Source organism: Symphalangus syndactylus, chromosome 11, assembly GCF_028878055.3.
Source record: "Symphalangus syndactylus isolate Jambi chromosome 11, NHGRI_mSymSyn1-v2.1_pri, whole genome shotgun sequence".
NCBI classification, from domain to species: domain Eukaryota; kingdom Metazoa; phylum Chordata; class Mammalia; order Primates; family Hylobatidae; genus Symphalangus; species Symphalangus syndactylus.
This window is the reverse complement of record NC_072433.2, coordinates 120708485-120732285: the sequence shown is the minus strand read 5'-3', so window position 1 is coordinate 120732285 and position 23801 is coordinate 120708485. Positions and strand designations below refer to the sequence as shown.

The 23801-nt window shown below is 45.2% G+C and overlaps 1 protein-coding gene across 10 annotated transcripts; it reads left to right on the top strand.

The window, feature by feature from the left end:
- The first annotated feature begins 938 nt into the window (after nt 1-938).
- On the top strand, nt 939-23554 carry TMEM170A (transmembrane protein 170A). 10 transcript variants are annotated; one of them, XR_010114337.1, is made up of 4 exons: nt 941-1225; nt 14410-14511; nt 18516-19036; nt 21406-23554. XR_010114337.1 is itself a non-coding variant. In XM_055299598.2 (3 exons), the coding sequence occupies exons 1-3, from the start codon at nt 1093-1095 to the stop codon at nt 18644-18646; spliced, it is 435 nt and encodes a 144-aa protein (XP_055155573.1). In that variant the 5' UTR covers nt 939-1092; the 3' UTR covers nt 18647-23554. The 10 variants fall into 10 exon arrangements, 8 of the variants coding, with proteins under 8 accessions (XP_055155573.1, XP_055155574.1, XP_055155578.1 ...); XR_010114336.1 differs by having other exon boundaries at nt 956-1225; nt 14410-14580; XM_055299598.2 differs by having other exon boundaries at nt 939-1225; nt 14410-14580; nt 18516-23554.
- The last annotated feature ends 247 nt before the right edge of the window (nt 23555-23801 follow it).

Here is a 23801-nt window from a genome sequence, read left to right as displayed (position 1 = left end):
CCGGGCGTGGTGGGGGGCGCCTGTAGTCCCAGCGACTCGGGAGGCTGAGGCAGGAGAATGGCTTGAACCCGGGAGGCGGAGCTTGCAGTGAACCGAGATCGCGCCACTACACTCCAGCCTGGGTCACACAGCGAGACTCCGTCTCAAAAAAAGAAAAAAAAAAGTGTGATCCAATTTTGTTGCTCTGAACTGAATCTCTTTACATTTTATTTTATTTAAAACTAAGTCGAGGCCGGGCGCGGTGGCTCACGCTTGTAATCCCAGCACTTTGGGAGGCCGAGGCGGGCGGATCACGAGGTCAGGAGATCGAGACCACGGTGAAACCCCGTCTCTACTAAAAATACAAAAAGTTAGCCGGGCGTGGTGGCGGGCGCCTGTAGTCCCAGCTACTCGGAGAGGCTGAGGCAGGAGAATGGCGTGAACCCAGGAGGCGGAGCTTGCAGTGAGCCGAGATTGCGCCACTGCACTCCAGCCTGGGCGACAGAGCGAGACTCCGTCTCAAAAAAAAAAAAAAAAAAACAAAAAAAAAACTAAGTCGAGCTCTATAGAGGCTATATAGCTTCCCTCCCATTCCGGTCCCACACCAGCCTTTGCATGGGCTCTTTCTACTATCAGCTTTAAATAGAAACGTTCTTGTTCTGTTCATGAAGGTTTCATAAATGCTGGAGTTCAGTCATAACTAGAACTTCACATATCCGTTCCACCACTGTATTTTTCCAGATCCCTGGTAAATCCGTATCTCGGATCTGGTGGGGCGCATGCAATTCCCTACTTTCTCACAGGGGGCGCTGCAGACAAGGGCAGAGCAGAGCGCGCGGTCCCAGAGCGCGCCGTTCAGGAGGGGGCGCGTCCGGGGGGCTGGGTCTGTGCGAGCCCTGCGCAACGTTGGGGGCGGGAACAACCCTGGCCCTACGCCGAGCGCTGCGGCGCCTTGTGATTGGAGGAGGCAACGGTCACTTGGCAGCGCCGTTGGGATTGGGGGAAGAGAGCCCCGGCTGGAGGTGACGCTGAGGCGGTGAGGGTGAGTCTGGGCCGGCTGCTGCCGCACTTCGGGTGCTCGTCCCTCATTTCTCTGTGGTGAATGGCGACGGGATGGAGCGCGAGGGGAGCGGCGGCAGCGGCGGGTCGGCCGGGCTCCTGCAGCAGATCCTGAGCCTGAAAGTTGTGCCGCGGGTGGGCAACGGGACCCTGTGCCCCAACTCCACTTCCCTCTGCTCCTTCCCAGGTACGGCCCGCCCCGCGCCTGCGCACTGCGCGCCCCACCGTCGCCTTGGCCGGGCTGTGGGCGCCCCGAGTCTGGGCGGGGTACCAGGTGCGCCGCCGCATGGCGGCGTGGGCGCTGTCCTCCGGGAGGGGGGCCCTGCTGCTCGCCTAGAGCCCCTTTCCCCATCACTTCTTCGGCGGTCCCTGAGGCGGAGCCCCGGAGTCTTGCTAGGCGCGAGATGCAGGGAGCGGCCGCAGGTGGGCCCGGGGCTGGAGCGCGCTCGGCCGCCACCCGAGCGGGTCTTGGCCTTGAGCTTCCGAGCGCCTCAGGTTCAGAGCTGCACCCCTCGAGCCCGTGAGGTGGTGGTCCCCGCCCTGCCTGGGTTGCCCCACGGCGCCCGGCCTCCTATGAGGGGCCTCGGAGCGGCCCGGCCCGGCTGAGGAGTCAGAGCTCGCGCTCCCCTTGCCCGGGGACTGCAGCCCGGCCCCTCCGCGCGGGCGCTCGTTCGCTGATCGCGGGCGCCTCGGGCCAAATTCACCCCCTCCGAGACCCGCTCCGCTTTCTAGGAATCTCTTTCCCGGACCTGGTGCGACCTGTTGCTGTGTCTCCCACTAAGCCTTCCAGATCTTTGGCACAGCTTCCTTTGAACTCTTCCTCCCCGCTGCGGCTTGAGCTGGGCCTGCTAGGAGGGTTGCTCAGAACTCTAATGCCAGGAATAACGCTCCGTGCCCGGAAAGCTGGAGGGAGGAGAGAGGACTTCACCTGGGAAGGAGGAGAAAGGCTTGGAGGGGAGGCACAGTTATTTGTGTGGTCCTTGAAAGGCAGGAAGACTGGGGCCCGTGGCCCTGGAAGGGGAGGTGGGGCTCCCAGCAGAGGGGACTGATATCTTCGTAAACAATGAGGGACCAGAGCAGAGGGAAGGAGGACGAGATTCCAGACTCTAGTTCCAAACAAGGCACTTGTGATTTCTCATCCCCTGGGCAGCGACTGCCAGGCGCCGTTCAGCGGACACCTGGGACTTGCAGTGTTATGTGCCCAGGGATTTTCCCGGACGGGATTGTGAAGTAGCGGGTAAGGTCATCAGGCAAGTTGGGGTCAGATTCAGATGTTCGCTTGTGGTCATGCCTGAAATGAGAATCTGGCAGCTCACGTTATTTCAGAAGGTGCTAGGATCACTTTTGACAGTGATAACAAAAAATTGATGGTATTCTGGGTACCCTGTGTGAAAAATGAAATGTTCGTGCAATCTGGAGGCACTATTGAGACCAAATTAATCTTTGTTTCCTTAATTTTCCCCTTTCCTGAAAAGTTTCAAGCCTGCCGAACAGTTGAGAGAACAGTACAACAAATACCCATGTACCCTTTACTTAGACTCAGTAATATTTTGATTCTTTGGCTTTCTCTTTCTCTGTCTCTCTTTCTCTCTCTCTCTATATATATAACCACATGTATTACATATATATCACACTTAGATATAGGTCACATGTCCCATTTCAACTCGAGTTATTCAATAGGAAGTTGCAGAAGTCGTAACACTTAACTTGATGCCTGATAATCTTAGCATATATCTTCTAAAAACCATTTTCTTTTTTCTTTTTTTTTTTTTTTTGAGACGGAGTCTCGCTCTGTTACCCAGGCTGGAGTGCAGTGGCGCAATCTCGGCTCCCTGCGAGCTCCGCCTCCCGGCTTCACACCATTCTCCTGCCTCAGCCTCCCGAGTAGCTGGGACTACAGGCGCCTGCCACCACGCCCGGCTAATTTTTTGTATTTTTAGTAGTGACGGGGTTTCACCGTGGTATCGATCTCCTGACCTCGCGATCCACCCGCCTCGGCCTCCCAAAGTGCTGGGATTACAAGCGTGAGCCACTGCGCCCGGCCCTAAAAACCATTTTCTATCCGCAAAACCATATCACATCTAAGAAATTGAACATGATAGAATAATGTTACCTAATTTATGGGCCTTGTTTAAATTTCCCCAATTGTCCACATAGATTTTTTTCCTTAAAAAATATATATATATTCCATGATCTAAGGTTCACACATTGCGTTAAGTTGTCCGCCTCTTTAGTTTCATTTAGCTAAAACGGTTCCTTCCTTGTTTGAGTTTTTTAAGATGGACATTTTGGAAGAGTCCATGTGAGTTGTTTTATAGACTGTTTTACAATCTAGGTTCATTAGTTTGTCTTCATGATTAGATTCAGATTAAACATTTTTGGTCAGAACGCTACCTACCTAGGTGATGTCCACTCACCAGTACATCACATCAAGAGACACTGAATGTCAGCCCGGCTCGGTGGCTCACACTTGTAATCCCAGCACTTTGGGAGGCTGAGGCAGGCGTATCACCTGAAGTCAGGAGTTCAAGACCAGCCTGGCCAACATGGCAAAACCTTGTCTCTACTAAAAAGTCAGGCACAGTGGTGTGTGCCTGTAATCCCATCTACTGGGGAGGCCGAGGCACGAGAATCTCTTGAACCCAGGAGGCAGAGGTTGCAGTGACCCAGGATTGCGCCACTGCACTTCAGCCTGGGTGACAGAGGGAGGCTTCTTCTCAACAAAAAAAGAGACATTGAATGTCAATTTGTATCCTCATTGATACTACTAAGTTTGATCATTTGGTGAAGATGGTGTCTATGAAAACTCTACTGTAAGGGTACCTGCTTCCTCTCTTAATTAAACGTCATATGTAGGGTCATAAGTTGGAACTGAATAGTCTGTTGAGTCTCTGGCTTTTAGTTCCCTTTCGTTAAGAAAAGATTGAGATAAGTGGATTTGGGATAGGTTTAATACATCACAGTAGATAATCTGTAGCCATGTGAATTGTTTTACTTTCAGAACTTTTTTCTGAAAATATTAAACTTCAGTATGTTCTTGAGTTTATGATTACTGTTATGGGTATGTAACCTGGGGTGTCGATTACCGGAGATCGTTTATTCAGTAAGTACATTTGGCCAAGTGCAAACTCTGGTCTGGTGGTATGAGCAGGTATGAGGCATAGCCCTTGACCCCAAGTAGATCAGAATTTGGTAGTAAACACATAACCTCCCTGCTGTGTCTCGTCTTTAGCAGGAATAATGGGTATAATAAATACATGAAGTTATATTCTATTTGAGACACCAAAGTCTGCTTAACAGGAGTTGCATTCATTGTCCTGAATCTGTTGTATTGCTATTTTGGCCCCACAGAAAATGTTACTTACAGTTTATGCGAACTCATTATGGCAGAATCATTGTTCTGAAGTATTTTGACATATTTATGTATACGAGGAAGTACTGAATTGATTTTTTCTTTATTACCTGTATTTGCGGTTTAGCCATTTACCTAAGAAGGGTTAGGTAGACATCTAAATGACTAAATTGCCCGGTTGCGGTGGCTCACACCTGTAATCCCAGCACTTTGGGAGGCTGAAGCAGGCGGATCATCTGAGGTCAGGAGTTCGAGACTAGCCTGGCCAACATGGTGACACCCCATCTGTACTAAAAATACAAAAATTTGCGGGGCATGGTGGTGCATGCCTGTAATTCCAGCTACTCGGGAGGCTGAGGCAAGAGAATTGCTTGAACCTGGGAGGGAGAGGTTGCAGTGAGCTGACATCATGCCACTGCACTCCAGCCTGGGCCACAGAGCGAGACTGTCTCAAAAATAAATAAATAAATATAAGTAAATTGCTAAACTGCAAATGCAGGTTAAAATTTTTTCCTTTGTTGTTGCCATTTTTAAACTCAAAACCAAGAAACTGAGATCTTCATCTTGTATCAAGAATGACATTCATCTTCGGAAGATACAGATTTCACTAAATCAGTGTCAAATTAGATCTAGTGATAATTAAAAAAGGAAAAACCCACTAATGTTTTTGTGTCGTCCTTGCAGGAATCAAAACTGGTCACACTTGGACCAGTCATTTATTCATTCACTCAAAAAATACTTGCTCAGTGTTGATTGTGTGCCTGTTGTTTTCTAGGCACCAAGTCAAGATGCCATAGTAACAAAACAAAGCCCCTTCCCACGTGGAACTTTCATTCCAATAGGGAGAGAGAAAACAAACAAAACAGCTGGTGGTGAGGGGCCTAGGAAGGGGCAGGGCCTGTATGGTGGGGGTGGAATGCTGTTTGCTGTAAAGTGATGGGGCCACCCTGGATGGTGATGATATTGGAGTCAAAATCTGAAGAAAGTGAGTAATGAGCCAACAGCTACTGGGGGAAGAGCGTGTGTTCTAGGCCAGGGAGCGGCAGATTCAGAGGCCCTGAAACAGGAGCTTGCAGAAGAAACACTTGAGGAGCCCAGGGTGCTTGGAGGGACTGTGTGGGCAAGGCACAGAGGAGGAGGGGAGGGCAGATCCTGGAGGGCTCTACTGGGGAATTTTGAACAGAGATGGGATGATTCTGACTTTTTTAAAAAGTGTACAATCCAGTGGGTTTTAGTATATTTACAGAGTTATACAACTATCACAATTAATTTCAAAATATTTGCATCATCCTGAGAAGAAACCTTCTTTGTACAAAGAAGAAACTTAAGAAACTTACCGGCTTTGCATGGAGAGTAGATGGAAGGCCCCATCAGGACAGACAAGGTCTGCTCAGGCTGGGACGCAGAGACCACTGAGGTGAGGCAGGCCAGGGGCACACCCAAGAACCAGGGAGGAGCAGGCAGGCAGTATCCGGAGAGAGGTGGTTGACTCCAGTTGGTAGTTCAGTGGGCACATCATCTTGTTAGGGAGGAGTGGAGAGGACAGTTGGACCTCCAGGCAGGGAGGTGGGATTTGGCAAGAGAGGGTGCAGGGCTGCAGGCTGATGGGTGATTAGTATCAAGATAGCCCAACTTCAGCGTGGAGTTGCAGGACTGCGTAAGACTCTTTTTTTTTTTTTTTTTTTGAGATGGAGTTTCGCTCTGTCCCCCAGGGTGGAGTGCAATGGCATGATCTTGGCTCACTGCAGCCTCTGCCTTGCAGGATCAAGTGATTCTCCTCCCTCAGCCTCTTGAGTAGCTGGGATTGCAGGCAGGCGCCACCACACCTGGCTAAATTTTGTACTTTTAGTAGAAATGGGGTTTCACTATGTTGGCCAGGCTGGTCTTGAACTCCTGACCTCAGGTGATCCTCCTACCTCGGCCTCCTAAAGTGCCGGGATTACAGGCGTGAGCCACCACGCCCTGCCAAGACTACATAACACTCTTAATCCCCAGGAGGACTCGTGGTCTGCTTAGAACCCCAGCTTCAGAGGAACTGGCTGTGTTGACCCAGTTGTTCACTGGAACACAAGATGAGAGTGGGGCCAGCTGGAAGGAGGGCTGAGTGCTGAGCCTCAGGCTGCCCACTTCGCTCAGGTTCTTTACATTGCTGCCATTTGGGGCCAGGTTGGTCATGAGGCCTTGGTTGAGAGTTAGGTGACTCTGCTGTGGTGATTAGAGGCCAGGGAGCCAGCCATTATAGACCCCTTTTGTTAATACAGAATCCACTAGAGGATTCTGCTCTCTGTCCTTTTTCACTGCAGTATCTTTCTGAATGTGTATCTTAAAGATATCTCTGTGTAGGCCAGGCGCAGTGGCTCATGCCTGTAATCCCAGCATTTTGGGAGGCCAAGGCGGGTGGATCACCTGAGCTCAGGAGTTCGAGACCAGCCTGGCCAATATGGTGAAACCCCATCTCTACTAAAAATACAAAAATTAGCCGGGCGTGGTGGCATGCACCTGTAGTCCTAGCTACTTGGGAGGCTGAGGCAGAAGAATTGCTTAAACCCAGGAGGCAGAGGTTGCAGTGAGTCGAGATCACGCCACTGCACTTCAGCCTGGGCAACAGAGTGAGACTGTCTCAAAAAAAAAAAAAAAAAAAAAAAAAAAAAGGATATGTCTCTCTAAAAATATATCCTCAAGGAAATCCTCAAATATCTTTTAGGATAGGGATCTTAGTCTTTTTACTGATATGTCAGCATATAGAACGAGGTCAATATATACTTGATTGATCAGTGATTAACTTCTTAGTGTTTTTATGACTCTGCTATTGCTACTGTAATTAATTCCATAAATTTAGCAGTTTAAAGCCATACAGATTTTATTGTCTTACAGTTATGAAGGTCAGAAGTGCAAGCTGGGTGTGTGTGGGCTAAAACCGAGGTTTAGCAGCCTGTGTTCCTTATGGAGCCTCTAGTAAGAACTTTTTTCCTTGCCTCTTCCAGCATTTAGAGGCCACATACAATCCCTGATGCTTGGCCGCTTCCTCTTCTTCATAGCCAGCAGCATAACATCTTCAAATCTCTCTGACTCTTACCTCTTACCTTCCTCTTACAAAGACCCTGTGATTACATTAGACCTAACTGGAAAATCCAAGACAATCTCCTTTTGCAAGATCCTTACTTTAGCCACCACAATGTCCCTTTTCCCATGTAAGGTAATCTATTCACAGGTTTTGGAGATGGAGATGCAAACACCTTTGGGAGCCCATTCTACCACAATGCTTAATCTCATTTTCCAATATCATATTGTATTACAGATTAATTACCTGATTTAACTTCACCATAGGGAGATGATGTGCCTTTAGCTGCCAAAGTAAACAAAGCTGAAGTAATATACTTGCTTTAAAGCAGTGAACGAATAACTACCGTAGGATATGTAGACAAAGATTTCTGAGAGAGTTTTGAGCCAGCGAAATGAAAAGTACTGTATGACAATCGATGGATAGCTATTAAATAGATGGCAAATTAAGATGCAGTAGGTTAAAGGGAAATCACTTAGTTTTTTAAAAAGCGTTTTAGATCCAGGTTTGCCTTTGCTATTTAGAGTCCTGTAATAACCTCATGTGAAAGTGTTTTATAAGCTGTATTCCTCTACTCATCTATAATAAAACCTTTTTTTCCTACTTGACATGACTTTAGTGATGCTATATAAAATACATAGTGAAGGAGCTAATGGATGTGGCTCAGGGTTGTAGGGGGTGCAGTGCCTCCACCCTTTCTTAGAACCTCACAGAGGTGTTGGCCTGCTATGTATGCCAGACGCTGTTTAAAAATTGGCCTTTAAGCTTTTTGGAAAATTGAGATGTGGGTTGGTGACTTAGCAGGCCTCCTGGGGCAGGGGCTGTGCTCCTAGGCAAGTGGGGATGGGTGACATTTTTGTCTCAGCATAGGCTGCCATAACAAAATACCACAGACTAGCTGTCTTAAATAACAGACATTATCTCCTCAGTTCTGGAGGCTGGAAGGCTGGGATTAGGGTGCAGGATGGTTGGGTTCTGGTGAAGACCCTCTTCTTGACTTGCAGATGGCTGCCTTCACATGGCAGACAGAGAGAGGTATCAAGAGATTGAGAATCTCTTCGTCTCATAAGACCACAGTCCTGTTGGGTTTAACACAGGAATAGTAGGGGCACATAATTCAGCCCTTAGCAGTTGAATGGCATCCCTGTGTTCCAACCTGCTTTCCTGGAAATTACCAGCTTCGTGTGTTTCCGGCGTATTAAGGCTTTGCCTCCCAGTTCAAGGCCTCAGTGGTTCTGCGGCAGCTGGTAGGAAGCCAGGCTCCAGCAGTGCCTTGAATTACTGCAGAAAGCAGAGCTTATCTCTGAAACTCTGGCAGCTCCAGCAGAAGCCCTGGATAGCAGGGGCCCAGGGTGGTCTCAGGTCAGTAGGGGCAGACAGCAGCCAAGTGAAGATTGTTCTGAGTTCTTGGAGGCAGGTTTGCATCCCATTTGTCCACTTTGGACCAGTGAATTCCTGATGCCATCATAGAACTTTCTGTAGACTAGGTGTTGGGGTGGTCAGAGGGTCAGATTGATTTGGGAGTGGCAGGTGAGGACTCGGGATAGAAGATGGTCTTTCTGCTTTGGAAGAGAAGCATGGTGCTGTGCTGTGGCTTGGGGATGAGCTGGTGGTGGGTGCTGGACAGGGGGCCTCAGCTGGGAGGCCACCAGGCTGCTCTTGACTGAGCCGGGGGCCACAGTAGCAGCCCAGGCAGGAGGGATTTGTGTGGGCGCCGGAGCTCTGGCAGGTCACGTTTGTTAGGGAGGAACAGTATCCAGACACAGGCACTGCTCCCTCTGGAGCTGCTGCCAGCCAGGGAGGGTGCGTCTCTGGGCAGCGAAAGGCAGGAATAGCTCCTGGCCTAATGGCGGCTAGAAAAGAAACTTCAGGAGGATATGGGTTGTTGTGGAAGAGGTGGGGCCTGAAACCCTGAGGACCAAGAATCCTGCCCTCAATTTCTGATTGACACTATTGACTAAAGGTGACCTTTTTCGTTGGTGGAGGAAGACTCATTCCTTATCTTCCCGAGTCGCCAGGATTACAGGCGTGCGCCACCCCACCTAGCTAATTTTTGTATTTTTTGGTAGAGACGGTTTCACCGTGTTGGCCTGGCTGATCTGAAACTCCTAACCTCAGATGATCCACCCGCCTCAGCCTCCAAAGTGCTGATATTACAGATGTGACCTACTGTGCCTGGCCTCATTTGTTATTTTTAATAAGCATTGAGACCTAATTGGGGCATCCTTGATGTTTTCACCGAGAACCATTTATCCAAAACAAGACCTGAGCACTCTCACTGGAAGTATTCAGAATATGCTCTGAATTAAAGCTTTATTATATCAAAATGAGCAAAGAATTTGAGCAGTCATCTGTGACAGTGCCAAGAGTGGGTTAAGGGGCTTTGGCTCCACCCCTGTCTCCAGTAGCCCCTTAAGTCCAGCTTCTCAACAAGATTAAGAAGCCTGTGTAAAGGGAATAAAAATACCTTCATAAAACTGTGGTTTTCATTGATCTGGGGAAAAAAACACACACACTAACAGTGTCCTTACAGTGCTAATACAGCTTCAGTAAAGCTTCTGGTCCTCGTCTCCTCCGGTTTCTAATCCCCTCAAGCGGATTGACGCCCCTGACTGGTCTCTTTTAAATCGTTTATCCCAATAGGCTCATTCTTCCTGAGCAGTTCCTGTGAAAACAAAAGCTTTGTTTTTTTTCTTTTTTTTTCTTTTTTCTTTTTTTTTTTTTTTTTTTTTTTTTTGAGACGGAGTCTCGCTCTGTCGCCCAGGCTGGAGTGCAGTGGCGCAATCTCGGCTCACTGCAAGCTCCGCCTCCCAGGTTCCCGCCATTCTCCTGCCTCAGCCTCTCCGAGTAGCTGGGACTACAGGCGCCCGCCACCACGCCCGGCTAATTTTTTGTATTTTTAGTAGAGACGGGGTTTCACCGTGGTCTCGATCTCCTGACCTCGTGATCCGCCCGCCTCGGCCTCCCATAGTGCTGGGATTACAAGCGTGAGCCACCGCGCCCGGCCCTTTTTTCTTTTTTTTAAGTCTAGTTCTCTTGCCCTCGGCTCATTGCGACCTCTGCCTCCTGGGTTCAAGATTCTTGTGCTTCAGCCTCCTGAGTAGCTGGGATTACAGGCATTTGCCACCATGCCCGGCTAATTTTTGTGTATTTTTAGGAGAGACAGTGTTTCACCATGTTGGCCAGGCTGGTCTTGAACTCCCAGCTTCAAGTGCTGGGATTACAGGCATGAGCATCATTGCTGGCCTGTCTAATAAATATTTATTAAATAAACATGCTCAGTACATAGAAGCCTTTCCACATACGTGTTTATTGTGTTTGTTTTCTCAAAAACAGGATCTTATTCTACATGCACCTGGCTTTTGTTACTTCACAATGTGGCTTGGGCATCTTGCCCCTTCAGTATATATACATCTATTGCATTTTTTGTTTGTTTGTTTTGAGATGGAGTCTCACTCTGTCGCCCAGGCTGGAGTGCAGTGGGGCGATCTCGGCTCACTGCAAGCTCCGCCTCCCGGGTTCACGCCATTCTCCTGCCTCAGCCTCCCAAGCAGCTGGGACTACAGGTGCCCGCCACCTTGCCCAGCTAATTTTTTGTATTTTTAGTAGACAGGGTTTCACCATGTTAGCCAGGATGGTCTCGATCTCCTGACCTCGTGATCTGCCCGCCTCGGCCTCCCAGAATGCTGGGATTACAGGTGTGAGCCGCTGCGCCCGGCCCATCTATTGCATATTTTAATGGGACTTTGTAGTATTACGTGGGTGCACAGAATGTGTTTTCCAAATCCTACAGTGATAGCCATGCAGGTGACTTCTAGTTTTTGCTATTATAGACAATGCTGTTGGGACCTTCTTGTTACCTCTGTCCTTGCCTACCTATGCTTTTCTGTAGGGTGTATCCCTGGAAGTAAAATTGTTGCAGCAAGGGCCATGCACATTTGACTTGAAAATTACCCTGCAAAAAGGTGGTTTTCCAGTTTGTATTCCAACTAGGAGTGTCAGGTCGGGCCTGTGGAACAATGTCGTGACAACCGTTACTGCTCACAACCTACACTGGCATTTCAGATCTTTTGTTAAGTCCTTAGTCTGGTGTCAAATTCCCCAAAGGGTGTCCCTCATCTGTCTTTGTAGCTTTAACTGTTATTGCTCTTTTTTTTTTTTTTTTTTTGAGACGGAGTGTCATTCTGTCACCCAGACTGGAGTGCAGTGATGTGATCTCAGCTCACTGTAACCTCTGCCTCCTGGGTTCAAGCGATTCTCCTGCCTCAGCCTCCCAAGTAGCTGGGACTACAGCTGCCCGCCACCATGCCCGGCTATTTTTTTTTTTTTTTTTGTATTTTTAGTAGAGACAGGGTTTCACTATGTTGGCCAGGCTGGTCTTGAACTCCTGACCTCTTGATTAGCCCAGCTCGCCCTCCTAAAGTGGTGGGATTACAGGCGTGAGCTACCATGCCCAGCCATCATGGCTCTTATAAAGCCTCTGCGCTTTGGTAAAGCCCGTGGTTTTTAATCAGCGTAGTTTTGCCCCCCTGGGGACATTTGACAATGTCTGGAAATATTTTTGGTTGACATAACTGGGTTTAGAGTGCTGCGGGCCAGAGGTGCCTCTTCATATCCTACAGTGCACAGTGCAGCTCCCACAATGAAAAGTTACCTGGTCCAAATGTCAGTAGGGCGGAGGGCGGTGGTCAAGAAAGCTCTTCACTGATCTCAAAAATCACTTGCTACTTACCTGCCTCTAGCCAAGGATGGACAGTGAGTTTTATTGAATGTGTTACCGCCAATCCCTCCCTATGGGTAGCTAGAGAGCTACCTTGAGGATTCTAAGGCCTTGCCTTGGGTTCACTGAGGGGAAATGCTACATGGGCCATTTAACAAATTGTAAAGTCACATTCCAGCAGGATGGTTTTGTTTTCTTTATATTTTCCAGGGTACCTCATGCATATTTTTTCATACATAGTTGATGATTATATGTATCCTTAATGTTGCCTGAATTACAGACACCTTAAGAGTGATTAGAGTTCTGTAGGAGCCAGCTCTCCTAACCTGCACTGTTGTTTACCTGCCATTTGCCTTCAAGCCAAACATTTATATTTTCTGGTATTTATTTCATATCCGAAAGAGCTTTGAAATCCTAATAGGAGGTGATGCCTTGATGTTTACTGCATTGTCTTTAAAATGATTGTGGAATGGATATAATTGTATACCTTTCCATTTTAGAAGACTGAGTGATCAAAAGGTCAGGAAAGATCAACAGGCATTGACTGCATAGTACCCTGCCAGTTAGCACTTGAGCTTGTGCCTCTTATGGGGGAATTATTTTTGTTTGGGTTTTTTGGTTTTTGGGGGGTTTTTTGAGACCGTCTCACCCTGTTGCCCAGGCAGGAGTGCAGTAGCATGATCTTGACTCACTGCAGCCTCTGCCTCCCAGGCTCAAGCAATCCTCCCACCTCAGCCTCTCGAGTAGCTAGGACTACAGGTATGCAATACCATGCCAGGCTAATTTTTATATTTTTATAGAGACAGGGTTTCGCTGTATTGCCCAAGCTAGTCTCGAACTCCTGGGCTCAAGCGACCTGCCCACCTTGGCCACCTAAAATGTTAGGATTACAGTCGTGAGCCGCCGTGCCCAGCCATGGTCGGGGGACATTATTTAGGTCAATTTTGAAATCTAGGTGAACCTTTTTTTTTCAGTTTGAGGGTACAGGGATTGGTCAGCTTTTTCTGTGAAGGGCCAGATAGTAAATATTTTAGGCTTTATGGGTCATGTGGTCTGTGTCACTGTTAGCAGCTTTGCCCTTGAAGCTGGAAAGCAGCCATAAACAATACTTAAATAAAAGGGCATGGGTTGAATAAGTATGTGTGTACAAAACTCTTGTAAATGGTTTCAGATAAGTGTGTATGTATAAAAGTATTATGAATGGGTTCAGATAAGTCTGTGTAAAAAACAGGTGGTGGGTCTGTGGGCAGTAGTTTGTTGAACCCTCTAAAATCGTCAATATTTGGATATTTGACTGATGAACCCTACTTTGCAAGTAAATGATGTTGAAGGCCGGGTGCGGTGGCCTCACACCTGTAATCCCTGCCCTTTAGGAGGCCAAGGTGGGCGGATCGTTTGAGCCGAGGCAGTCAAGACCAGCCTGGGCAACACAGTGAGACCCCATCTCTAAAGAAAATACAGGCCAGGCGCAGTGGCTCATGCCTGTTATCCTAGCACTTTGGGAGGCCAAGGTGGGCAGATCACCTGAGGTCAGGAGTTTGAGACCAGCCTGGTCAAACTCCTACTGCACTCCATCCTGGGCAACAGAGTAGTGAGACCCTGTCTCATAAAAAAAGAAAATCCAAAAAAAAAAAAAATTTTGCCAGGCGTGGTAGCACACATCTGTAGTTCCAGCTACTCCAGAGGCTGAGGTGGGAGAACACCCAGACCTAGGAGGTCAAGGCTGCAGTGAGCCATGATGGTGCCACTGCACTGCAGCCTGGGTGACAGAGTGAGACCCTGTCTTTAAAAATAAAAATTTTTGGCCGGGCATGGTTGCTCACACCTGTAATCCCAGCACTTTGGGAGGCCAAGGCGGGCGGATCACGAGGTCAGGAGACCGAGACCATCCTGGCTAACATGGTGAAACCCCGTCCCTACTAACAATACCAGAAACTAGCCAGGCATGGTGGCAGGCACCTGTAGTCCCAGCTACTAGGGAGGCTGAGGCAGGAGAATGGTGTGAACCCGGGAGGCAGAGCTTGCAGTGAGCCGAGATCGCGCCACTGCTCTCCAGCCTGGGTGACAGAGCGAGACTCCGTCTCAAAAAAATAAAAAATAAAAAAAATAAAAATTTTTCAAAAAAAAGGAAAAAAGAAGTGGTGTTGAAAATGAAATCACGGGTATGATGAGTACCCTCTGCAATGATTGTCCTGGGAAAGGCAGTGATTCACAACCTTTCTTTCTCTTCCCTCACAGAGATGTGGTATGGTGTGTTCCTGTGGGCACTAGTGTCTTCTCTCTTCTTTCATGTCCCTGCTGGATTACTGGCCCTCTTCACCCTCAGACATCACAAATATGGTAGGTTCATGTCTGTAAGCATCCTGTTGATGGGCATCGTGGGACCAATTACTGCTGGAATCTTGACAAGTATGTTAGACATTAAAATACCAGTCAAAAATGTTTAATATGACTAGTCAATTTCAGGACGTATTTTAGAAAACATATCTGAGTAGGATGAAGGAAAGAGTGGCTTTTAACCACAAGTCCAGACAGGGTCTCCCTATGTCACCAAGGCTGGAGTGCAGTGGTTGCAATCTTGGCTCACTGCAGCCTTGACCTCTTGGGCTCAAGTAATCCTCCCACATCAGCCTCCCAAGAAGCTTGGACTACAGGGGTGTGCCACCATGCCTGGCTAATTTTTTTGTATTTTTTGTAGAGACAGGGTTTTGTCATGTTGCCCAGGTCTCAAACTCCTGAGCTCAAGCGATCTGCCCACCTCGGCCTCCCAAAATGCTGGGATTACAGGCATGAGCCACTGTGCCTGGCCCAGTTTTTTTAATGTATTGTTTTTTTTTTTCCACCCCCAAGGTCCTATTACTTGGCTAACCTCTTTGGCTTCTTGAATCAGAGTTCATCTCAGTGGATTCAGGGAAGTCGTGTTAAACTTTGTGAGATACATCTTGTGAGAGAGGCCACCAGCAAGAGGAAAATTTATCTTTTTGGAAGCTACTTCTCCTCTCTGATCAGCTATCACGTGAGCATTGGCCCTGCAAGATGGTTGGTGAATTACTTCCACTCATGTGGGTGTGGTTGCTGTAAAGATAGAAGACAAATTCTGATGACAAGAATTCTTTGCCAGGTGTAGTGGCTCATGACTGTAATCCCAGCACTTTGGGAGGCAGAGATGGGAGGCGTGCTGCAGCCCTGGAAATTGAGACTAGCCTCAGCAACATAGCAAGACCCCATCTCTACAAATAAAAATAAAACATTTAGCTGAGTGTGGTAGTGTGAAATGGGAGGATTGCTGGAGCCAGGAGGTTCAGGCTGGGCTGCAGTGAGTCGTGATCACTCCACAGCACTCCAGCCTGGGCCACAGAGCAAGACCCGGGGGAAAAAAAAAGAATTCTTGCTTAGAAAAGTACCGCATTAGTGCTCTGGTTATTTTTTTCCCCTTAAGACTTCCTGAATAAGAATTGGAGTAACATGATGTTATAAATTATTTTCAGGCCTGTTTTTGTGGCGTTTGTTTTGTTACGGCTCTTGCTTATGGGATCAGACAGTTTAAATCATTTTAAAGCTCATGCATAAATATAAATGTATTTTATATAAATTGCAAATTCTAAGCAATTAAAATGTAAAATCCTCCATTTTCTCGTCCCTAAATAATAGCCACAGTTTACATCTTGGTGTGTATTTCTTTTTTTAGGTATAGATGTCAACATAAGTACATTTTTATAATATAGAAATGTAATATTCCTACTGATTTGTAACTTTTTTTCACTGTGAATTGAAACCTTAGCATCAAGCAGAAATCGCCCTCTGTGTCTTTGACTTGAGGGTTTTTTGTTTTTGTTTTTGTTTTTGTTTTTTTTTGAGAGTAAGTGGCCTAGTTTCTCTGTGTTCTAACTGTATCACGTACTGCTGCTTTGGAGACCCTCTGCCCCAGGATGACTGGCTCCTAGGGCCTGTCTTAGTTTGTTCCTCAGTAAAATAGGGGTAATACTACCCACCTCATACCCTTGCATGATTGAGCTGATGTGTATATGATGTACTTAAACATAATACCTGACACATAGTAATTATCAAATAAATGTTGTATTCATTTCTGTCTTTAAGGCTCTATGAATAGTCTGTTCCATTTCCATTTGCTGCTCCCTTGGCTATACTTTTTCCTTTCTTCGCTTCATTATCCCAATCCCACTTTAGGGCCCAGTTCAAGTTCCTTAAGCTTCTTTCTACCCAACCCAGTCTTTCTTGTGTACCTAAATTTTGGAGGGGCCCAATGAAACATGTCTTTCAGATGTTAGTAACAAAATGTATGCATTGCCAGTGGAGGTGGGCATTTTAAATCACTAAATGTTCAAGGCAGCCAACCTTTGGTTAATATTGTTCTTTCTTCTTGTTAAAATATGTTAATATACCTTCATATCACATTTGTGAAATGTGCCAGGCATCGTGGCTTATGCCTGTAATCCCAGCACTTTGGGAAGCCAGCTTGGGAGGATTGCTTAAGTCCAAGAGTTCAAAACCAGCCTGGGCAACATAGTGAGACCCTGTCTCTACAAAAAATAAATAAATAGCCAGGTGTGGTGGCATGTGCCTGTAGTCCCAGCTGCTCAGGAGGATCACTTGAGCCCAGGAGGTTGAGGCTGCAGGGAGCCGTGATCATGCCACCGCATTCCAGCCTAGGTGAAAGAGTGAGACACTGTCCCAGAAAAAAAAAATTGTAAACGTGATTGAGACACTGTATGTTATTTTGCATTATTGCAAATCTGTTTTGTGTCCCCAGCTAGATTCCAAGTACCTTGAGAATAGGGATCATACCTTATAAAACACAGAAGTGTTCTGCAGATGAAAATTTGACTGAATGAACACACTATGACCAAGAAGAATTTTGTTTGGAGCATTTTGTGGGGAGGGTCATCTGGGAAATCTGGATCTACTCTTTTCTTTTTAAAATTTTTATTATTTATATATTTATTTTTATTTGAGAACAGGGTCTTGTTCTGTCACCCAGGCTGGAGTGCAGTGGCATAGTCACAGCTCACTGCAGCCTTGACCTCCCAAGCTCAAGTGATCCCCCTACCTCAGCCATCCAAGCAACTAGGATTACAGGCACGTTCACCACACCCAGCTAATTTTTGTATTTTTTGTAAAGACAAGGTTTTGTCATGTTACCCAGGCCGGTCTCAAACTCCTGGGCTCAAGTGATCCTCCTGCCTCGGCCTTCCAAAATGCTGGGATTATAGGCTTGAGCCACTGTACTTGGCCGGTTCTTTTTTTTTTTTTTTTTTTTGAGACAGGATCTTGTTCCGTTGCCCAGGCTTGAGTACAGTGTCGCAATTTCAGCTCACAACAACCTCCGCCTCCTGGGTTCAAGCAACTCTCCTGCCTCAGCCTCCCGGGTAGTAGGGATTATAGGCGCATGCTGCCACATTTGGCTAATTTTTTGTATTTTTAGTAGAGATGGGGTTTCACCATGTTGCCCAGGCTGGTCTCAAACTCCTGAGCTCAGATGATCCACCCACCTCGGCCTCCCAAAGTGCTGGGATTACAGGCGTGAGCCACCGTGCCTGGCCGGATCTATTCTTTTCAAACGAATGGAATGTTAACTTTCTTGGTATAATGCTGAACTCGTATAGTAACTCAAATGGGTATCTGCATAGATACAGGAGTTTTCATTTTGTTTTCTCAATTTGCAGGAAGTTATAGTGACTAACATAATAAAAACAATCAATGACTTGGGAGACAGAAAGGAATCCCTGAGTATCTCTCCTGTCATGCCCTGTGAATGAATAACAATTTTATGGCTTAGAGTCCTCCTGTCTTCCCCTTTCACCCCTCTATTCCCTCCTCCATCCATTTCTTGAAGGGAACTATGAGTATGATAGAAGGTGGAGCGGGGATTCCCTGTGGCCTGAAACATTTCTTGCTTAGTATAACTCAAAAGATTCTTTTTCATTTGTTACCAAAAATGTATTAGGTCCCTGTTAAAGGCTAGGCATGGGGTAACTGGTAGGGGAATACACAGATATTTTTGAGTTCATAATCTGGTCATGTGGGAATTGCTATCTTTGTGATTTTGATTATTTCTTCCAGATTATTTTATTCAATAAATCTAGGAGACTCTGGGTTTTAAGGAGTCAGCATCTAAAAGTCATCTTGCCAGCCATGCAATGAATACTCAAAGTGTACAGTAGTCCACAGAAAGAATAGGGAAAACCTAACATTTCTGTAAGATTTAAATTTCAATATAAAATCTGGAACATTCTACTTACAGTAGTATTTTAAATGTTGTATATTCATGAGTTTGTTAACCTTGGTTTTTTGTTTTTGTTTAACATTCTTGCATTTTAAATCAGGTGCAGCTATTGCTGGAGTTTACCGAGCAGCAGGGAAGGAAATGATACCATTTGAAGCCCTCACTTTGGGCACTGGACAGACGTTTTGCATCGTGGTGGTCTCCTTTTTACGGATTTTAGCTACTCTATAGCATACATCTTTATGCTGAGATGTTGAACTTAAACTTTATGGAATCCTCCAAAAGAATACATTATGGAGTGTAGTGTTTTCTTAGTTCTACAAAGGGAAGCAACTTGGATGAACAGGAACGTGAAGGACAACACATCTCAGCCTTTTCTTCATTTTGAAGCTCCTAGAATTGAAGACTTCTGTGGACTCATCGTTCTCAACCAAAACAAGTCTTTTGGCTTTCTTTTTTGTAGATATTTAATTTAAGCAGTTTTCACGTGTACCTTTACCCAAGCCAAGTCAACAGTGTCTCTGGGGTGGCATCCTTTGCACTGAAATTTACAGTATTCTGTGAGATGTTGCATATTTTGAAGAAACCATGGAAGATACTGGTTTATTTCAAATGAGCAGAGTATGTTGTATTAAAATCTTATCTAATCTTGATTAAAATTTGGCAAACTCTTTTCTTTGCTACATCTTAGTGACAATAAATGCCAGATAGGTTTTGGTTGAGTATAGTTTTGAAAACAAAGTTGGTGAAATAAAGCAGGAAAAAAAATTTAAGTATAACTCAAGTAGTGGCTTTGGTTCCACTGTTTATAAAGAAAAAGTAGGTAACAATGAATAATGTGACATTTTCTGGACAACTGTCTTGACCTCTGATTAAGATATTTTAAGAGATGTGAATTTGTTATTTTGTATGTTTTATCAAAATAAGCTAGCTAATTTAGACTTTTTAGATTTTCTGTACCACCTTTCCCTATCACTTTTAATTCTCTTAATTTTATTTCATTTAATTGGAAACATACATACCCTATTAAATGACTTGAGTTGGAAATTTCAAGCCAGATTGGTTTGGACATTGAGGCACACATAAGATACTTTAAGCATTCTGTCATAGTTTTTCTTAGTGACTTTGGTATACTAATGACCCTTGAGAAACTATAGAAGTGCATCTGAAACTAGAGTTAGTGGTTATTGCTTTTTTAGCTTAATGTGTTTACCTAGTGGTGACTCTTCAGCCCACTTTTACAGTATTGGGTATCAACTCCCAGAAAGTGCCTAAAGTTTAATGTTCAGATATGTACCCACTCTCTTTACATTTTTATTCAAAAGAATTTATATCTTTAAAGAGATTTAAATATAAAGAGTTTTTTTTAAACTTAATTTTAGCTATTTAAATTTTTATTCTACTGCCCAACTTTCTTTTTCATTAAAAGGCCTGAAAACTGTGACTTTTTGAAAGGGAAAGAATCGCAGAAATTAAGTATCTAATGTGATCCTTTCCACCTAAACTGTTTTGTATGGAATACAATCAGTGTGGTGGTAGTGGTGGTGGTTATCTGCAAAATACTTTCTGGTGATTAAATCTGACTTTTTTTTTTTTTTTTTTTTTTTTTTAAATGAGACGGAGTCTCACTCTCTTGCCCAGGCTAGAGTGCAGTGGTGCAATCTCAGCTGACTCCAACCTCTGCCACCCAGGTTCAAGCAATTCTCCTGCCTCAATCCCCTGAGTAGCTGGGATTACAGGCATCTGCCACCGTGCCCGGCTAATTTTGGTATTGGCCAGGCTGGTCTATGAACTCCTGACCTCGTGATTCACCCGCCTCAGCCTCCCAAAGTGCTGGGATTACAGGCGTGAGCCACCGCGCCTGGCCATGTCTGACATCTTTAAAGGAAAGTTTTCATTGTGAGATTAAGGCTTAACAGCCCATGAGGTCATATGCACATGAACGTTATCTATTCCATTTAAAGCAATACGCACTCTGGCTTCTTTTTTTTTTTTTTGAGACGGAGTCTCGCTCTGTCGCCCGGGGTGGAGTGCAGTGGCGCAATCTCGGCTCACTGCAAGCTCCGCCTGCTGGGTTCACGCCATTCTCCTGCCTCAGCCTCTCTGAGTAGCTGGGACTACAGGCGCCCGCCACCACGCCCGGCTAATTTTTTGTATTTTTTAGTAGAGACGGGGTTTCACCGTGGTCTCGATCTCCTGACCTTGTGATCCACCCGCCTCGGCCTCCCAAAGTGCTGGGATTACAAGCGTGAGCCACCGCGCCCGGCCTATCTGGCTTCTGATTAAAAATAGCCAGGAGGAGAGTCTCCGAATCTACTGTGATTCTGGAGTCTGCCCAATTTGAAAAAAAAAAAAAAGAGAAAGAAAAAAAAGTCAGGAGGACTAATTTGCCAGGGAAACTCATAGAAAAGAATTACAAAGAGATTACAAAAATTGGACATATTCTTTTGACTAATTAGACCACTTATGGCTGGGCGCAGTGGCTCACACCTATAATCCCAGCACTTTGGGAGGTCGATGTGGGAGGATTGCTTGAGCCCAAGAGTTCAAGACTGGCCTGGGCAACATAGTGAGACCTCGTCTCTACTACAAAATAAAAAAAAATTAGCTGGGCGTGGCCCCAACTACTCAAGAGCCTAAAGTGGGAGAATCACTTGTGCCTGGGAGGTTCAGGCTGCTGTGAGCCGAGATCACGCCACTGAACTCCAGCTTAGGCCACAGGGCAAGACCTTGTCTTAATATTATTAATTTTGGTAATTAACTTATCAAAACTATAGTGACATATACACAGGCAGAAACTTATAAGTAGAGTTGTAATGCAGTCAAATATTCTTACAAATGCCCTAACAAGAAGCTCAGATCTTTCTTACAGGCAAATTGTAAAAATTCTAGTTTTTTGTTTAAAGAGCTGTGATTTTCAAAAGTATCCCTTCAGTTTAAGAAATCTGGGGAATTGGTAACTTTTGTTTTTTTTTTTTTTTTTGAGACAGAGTCTCGCTGTCGCCCAGGCTGGAGTGCAGTGGCGCAATCTCGGCTCACTGCAGGCTCCGCCCCCCAGGATTCACGCCATTCTCCTGCCTCAGCCTCCCGAGTAGCTGGGACTACAGGCGCCCGCCATCTCGCCCGGCTAATTTTTTGTATTTTTAGTAGAGACGGGGTTTCACTGTTTAGACAGGATGGCCTTGATCTCCTGAGCTCGTGGTCTGCCCGCCTCGGCCTCCCAAAGTGCTGGGATTACAAGCGTGAGCCACCGCGCCGGGCCAGGTAACTTTTCTTATGGGAAATGATTGCCATCATCTCTACTGAAGGATGCCTCTTACTGAAAAATGTCTTTTGAAGGAGTTCTCGCCTAAAGCATTCTTTGGATATAATTTCATACACTAAACATATGGGCCAGTAGTTAGTGGGCCCCTCCTCTTACATACTAACTTTTGAAGTACTGATACATGATTAAAATGTTAGATATTTTTCACTGGAGCTAAGACATAAAATTAGGGCATTTTGAAAGGTGTATTTGTTTCTCTTGTTTGATATACTTTGATTATCTACTCTTTTTAAAAACTTCACATATAAAAGGTATCTTCAAATTACCGAGTGTTTCATGCATCCTAGTAGGTGAAGTATTCTCCAGTGAATAAATATATATATATAGACTTTAAATAGCTTGAGCACTGTAGCTTGAAATGTTTTCAGGGAAAGACTATTTGAATCATAAGGAATAGCTTTGATTTTCTTTTTTATGTCTCAAATATAGAATTATTTGGGGGTGGTCACTCAGATGGAAGAATATTGGCAATTGTGTTGAACATTTTACCTTACATAGTTTTGAGAATTTTTGCCAAAAACTGATTTCTTAGAAATATCCTTCCCCAGCTATGCTTTGCTTTTTTTGTTTTTTTGTTTTGAGATGGAGTCTTGCTTTGTTGCCCAGGCTGGAGTGCAGTGGCGTGATCTCGGCTTACTGCAAGCTTCACCTCCCGGGTTCACGCCATTCTCCTGCCTCAGCCTCCCAAGTAGCTGGGACTACAGGCGTCCGCCACTATGCCCAGCTAATTTTTTGTATTTTTAGTAGAGGCGGGGTTTCACCGTGTTAGCCAGGATGGTCTCGATCTCCTGACCTTGTGATCCGCCCGCCTCCACCTCCCAAAGTGCTGGGATTACAGGCATGAGCCACCACGCCCGGCCTATGCTTTGTTTTTAAAAAAAAAAAAAAAAAAGTGCAAGAGAGGGAGGGAGGCAGCCTCCTGACCATAAAAGCTGATTTCTTGATTTTTTTTTTTTTTTTTTTTGAAATGGAGTCTTGCTCTGTCTCCAAGGCTGGAGTGCAGTGGCGTGGTCTCGGCTCACTGCAGCCTCCGTTTCGTGGGTTCAAGTGATTCTCCTGCCTTGGCCGCTGAGTAACTAGTATTACTGGCACCTGCCACAAGGCCCAGCTAATTTCTGTATTTTTAGTAGAGACAGGGTTTCATCATGTTGAACAGGCTGGTCTCAAACTCCTGACTTCAAGTGATCCACCCGCCTCGGCCTCCCAACATGATGGGACTACAGACATGAGCCATCGTGCTTGGCCTTCTTGATTCTTGAATATGGGGTTTTGAGGTGAAAGCATTTCATGAAAACTTAAGTTCATAGACAAGAGCATCATGAATATCCTAAAAGAGGTGTCTGTGCTTTTTTTTTCTGGCCAAAAATATTACTTCTTATGAAATGTTTACACTAGGTGAGGAAAAGTTCATTAATTACCTTTAAACCGTTCCTTATTTTTTTAAGATTTTAAATTGTATTTTGGCTTTTGCCTCCAGTATCCTTTCTGGTTGCTCCAGTTTGAATTAAGTTCCTATTATGCTGCAGCACACATCAGCCTTCCCTAAGTAACCATTTCCTGGAATGTGAAGCATCGGTGCCATTGGCAGACCGTATGCAGAAATGTCGTGTACTTGCATTTCTTTTTTGTGCACTCTGTAAGGCTGGTTGTGACTAAAATCAGCTTAACTTTTTATATTATGTTATTTCACTAACTGCTACAGTCAAAATGATCAAATCTTTGTACAATAGAAAATTATTTAAATTTTATTTTTCTACTGACATTTCTAATTCTAGTGTAAATGTTTATCAATAAAAAATTACTTTCAATTCTGAGTTGGAATTATATTTCTTTTTGGTGGCTAATGAGTTTAATCTTTTGTAATAAAATTGACTTGAGTTTTCATTTTTTAAATAATATCTAGCATGTGTAACCTTTTTTATGTTCTACTTCTTACTAATTTATGATAAAATTCTTGTTCAAAGTTGTGATTAAACAGTACTTAACATGTGAACTTGAAATTCTTATTAACTCTACCTGCTGGGCCATATATTCCCATCAAGAAGCTTTTGTTTGATTCTG